The sequence below is a fragment of the Merops nubicus genome, unplaced genomic scaffold (genome assembly GCF_000691845.1).
Source record: "Merops nubicus isolate BGI_N331 unplaced genomic scaffold, ASM69184v1 scaffold27420, whole genome shotgun sequence".
NCBI lineage: Eukaryota > Metazoa > Chordata > Aves > Coraciiformes > Meropidae > Merops > Merops nubicus.
This window is the reverse complement of record NW_008582616.1, coordinates 1-2,390: the sequence shown is the minus strand read 5'-3', so window position 1 is coordinate 2,390 and position 2,390 is coordinate 1. Positions and strand designations below refer to the sequence as shown.

The 2,390-nt window shown below is 63.4% G+C and overlaps 1 protein-coding gene across 1 annotated transcript in view; it reads left to right on the top strand.

Moving 5' to 3' along the window:
- Positions 1–1,940, top strand: part of LOC103770959 (guanine nucleotide-binding protein G(t) subunit alpha-1) — a 3,037-nt gene extending 1,097 nt beyond the window's left edge. Inside the window, exons 2-8 of the mRNA XM_008938240.1 lie at positions 215–257; positions 449–590; positions 663–820; positions 901–1,029; positions 1,141–1,270; positions 1,375–1,528; positions 1,750–1,940. Of these exons, the coding sequence (XP_008936488.1) occupies positions 215–257; positions 449–590; positions 663–820; positions 901–1,029; positions 1,141–1,270; positions 1,375–1,528; positions 1,750–1,940 (947 nt within the window). The remainder of the gene's footprint in view (positions 1–214; positions 258–448; positions 591–662; positions 821–900; positions 1,030–1,140; positions 1,271–1,374; positions 1,529–1,749) is intronic.
- The last annotated feature ends 450 nt before the right edge of the window (positions 1,941–2,390 follow it).

Here is a 2,390-nt window from a genome sequence, read left to right as displayed (position 1 = left end):
TGGGCCCCCGAGCACATCCGCGGCTGAGCCGCTGCAGATCCCGTTAGCCATGGCAGCTCAGCACAGCCTTAATGCCCACTGGCAACAGGCTGTAATCCTCCTGCCCTGAGCCATGTGTCTGGCACGGCCACCAGTGCCCCCCAGCCATGCCAGGCACTGGGAGTCCCAGGGGGCCAGTGTGGGCACGGCTGTGACCTCTGCTTTGTCCCCACAGGAGCAGGGGAGTCGGGGAAAAGCACTATTGTCAAGCAGATGAAGTAAGTACTGGGGGGTGCCACTTGGCCATACCCCACCATGCCGTGTGCCCACACCCCCTACAGCCATGGGGTGCCCCCTTCCCAACTGCCTGGCTCCAACCTGTGCCACAGCCATGGGGTGCATCCACCCCTTAGTGCCTGGCTCAACCCCATGGCGCCTAGCTCAGCACCTTGCCCCCCTCCCTGGACAGGATCATCCACCAGGACGGTTACTCTCTGGAGGAATGCCTGGAGTTCATCGCCATCATCTACAGCAACACGCTCCAGTCCATGCTGGCCATCGTGCGGGCCATGAGCACCCTCAACATCCAGTACGGGGACTCTGCTCGCCAGGTGAGGAGCACCCCACACTGGGCTGGCGGTTCCCCCAGCCCCCCAGCCCCGCTGAGCCTCTCTCCTGTGTAGGACGACGCCCGCAAGCTGCTGCACCTCTCGGACACCATCGAGGAGGGCACCATGCCCAAGGAGATGTCAGACATCATTGGGCGGCTCTGGAAGGACGCGGGCATCCAGGCCTGCTTTGACCGTGCCTCCGAGTACCAGCTCAACGACTCGGCTGGCTAGTACGTGGGGTGGGGGAGTCTCGGGTGTGGAGGTCTGGGGGTGCCAACCTGTGTCTCATGGTCACCATGTGCCCGACCAGCTATCTGTCAGACCTGGAGCGCCTGGTGACCCCCGGCTACGTCCCCACGGAGCAGGACGTGCTGCGCTCCCGTGTCAAGACCACCGGCATCATCGAGACCCAGTTCTCCTTCAAAGACCTCAACTTCAGGTCGGGGACGGGCCCCTGGTGAGGGCTGATGCCAGGGGGGTTGGCGGGGGGGTAGAGGCGCTGAAACACCACCCGAGGCGCCCCCCCCCCCCCCCGCCTTGTCCTTTCCAGGATGTTTGATGTGGGTGGCCAGCGCTCGGAGCGGAAGAAGTGGATCCACTGCTTTGAGGGGGTGACCTGCATCATCTTCATCGCGGCCCTCAGCGCCTATGACATGGTCCTGGTGGAGGATGATGAAGTGGTAAGGAAGGCTCGCTGCCCCATATTGTCCCCATGCCCCACTTTGTCCACATCACAATGTGAGGGGGGGGTCACGATGGGGCTGACGGGGCCATCTCTCTGTAGAACCGCATGCACGAGAGCCTGCACCTCTTCAACAGCATCTGCAACCACCGCTACTTTGCCACCACCTCCATCGTCCTCTTCCTCAACAAGAAGGACGTCTTCCTGGAGAAGATCAAGAAGGCTCACCTCAGCATCTGCTTCCCCGACTACGATGGTGAGGGTGGCAGGGGCTGTCCCGGTGGGTGGCGGTGAGGGGTTGGGTGGCAGCCCCCCACCAGATGTCCTCAGCAACCCGTACAAGCAGTGCTGCAGGGGCTCATGGGCCAGGCAAGGTTTGCCCACCCGGGGGAGCGCTGGGCAATGCTAGACTGTCACCCATGGCGGGGGTGGGGACACCAGCCCAGAAGGGCATCCCGCTCACTGCCATGCCAACAGGTCCCAACACCTACGATGACGCGGGCAACTACATCAAGCTGCAGTTCCTGGAGCTGAACATGCGGCGGGATGTGAAGGAGATCTACTCCCACATGACCTGCGCCACCGATACCGAGAACGTCAAATTCGTCTTCGATGCTGTCACTGACATCATCATCAAGGAGAACCTCAAGGACTGTGGGCTTTTCTGAGAGCCCCAGCCCCAGCACCCCCTCCCTAGGCTGGGCCCCACCTCCCCTGGGGCCCCACTACTGCCCCCACATCACCTCTGCAACCATCTCCACTCGCCCCAAAACCCTGAGAGTTGACCTGCTCAGCCCCAAAGCCTCTCCTGGGTCGGGAGCTCGGTCCCGCTCCGAGCCCCCCCCCCAGCCAGCGCTGCGGGGTGTCCGGTGGGGACACCCGGTGGCCCTGGGGGCTCCTTGGAGCTGAGGAGTGCTGGGGTTCCCTTAGGGTGCTGCAGGTCTCTGAGTGTCCTGTGGAGCTAGGGGGGTCAGGGGGAGTCCTCGGGGAGCTGGGGGATCCTGGGAGTCCCTGAGTGCCCCTTGGAGCTGAAGCATGCTGGTTGTCCTTGGGTTCCCTTTGGAGGTGGGGGCCCTAGGGTTCCCTGGGTACCCCTTGGAGCTGAAGGGTCCTGGGGG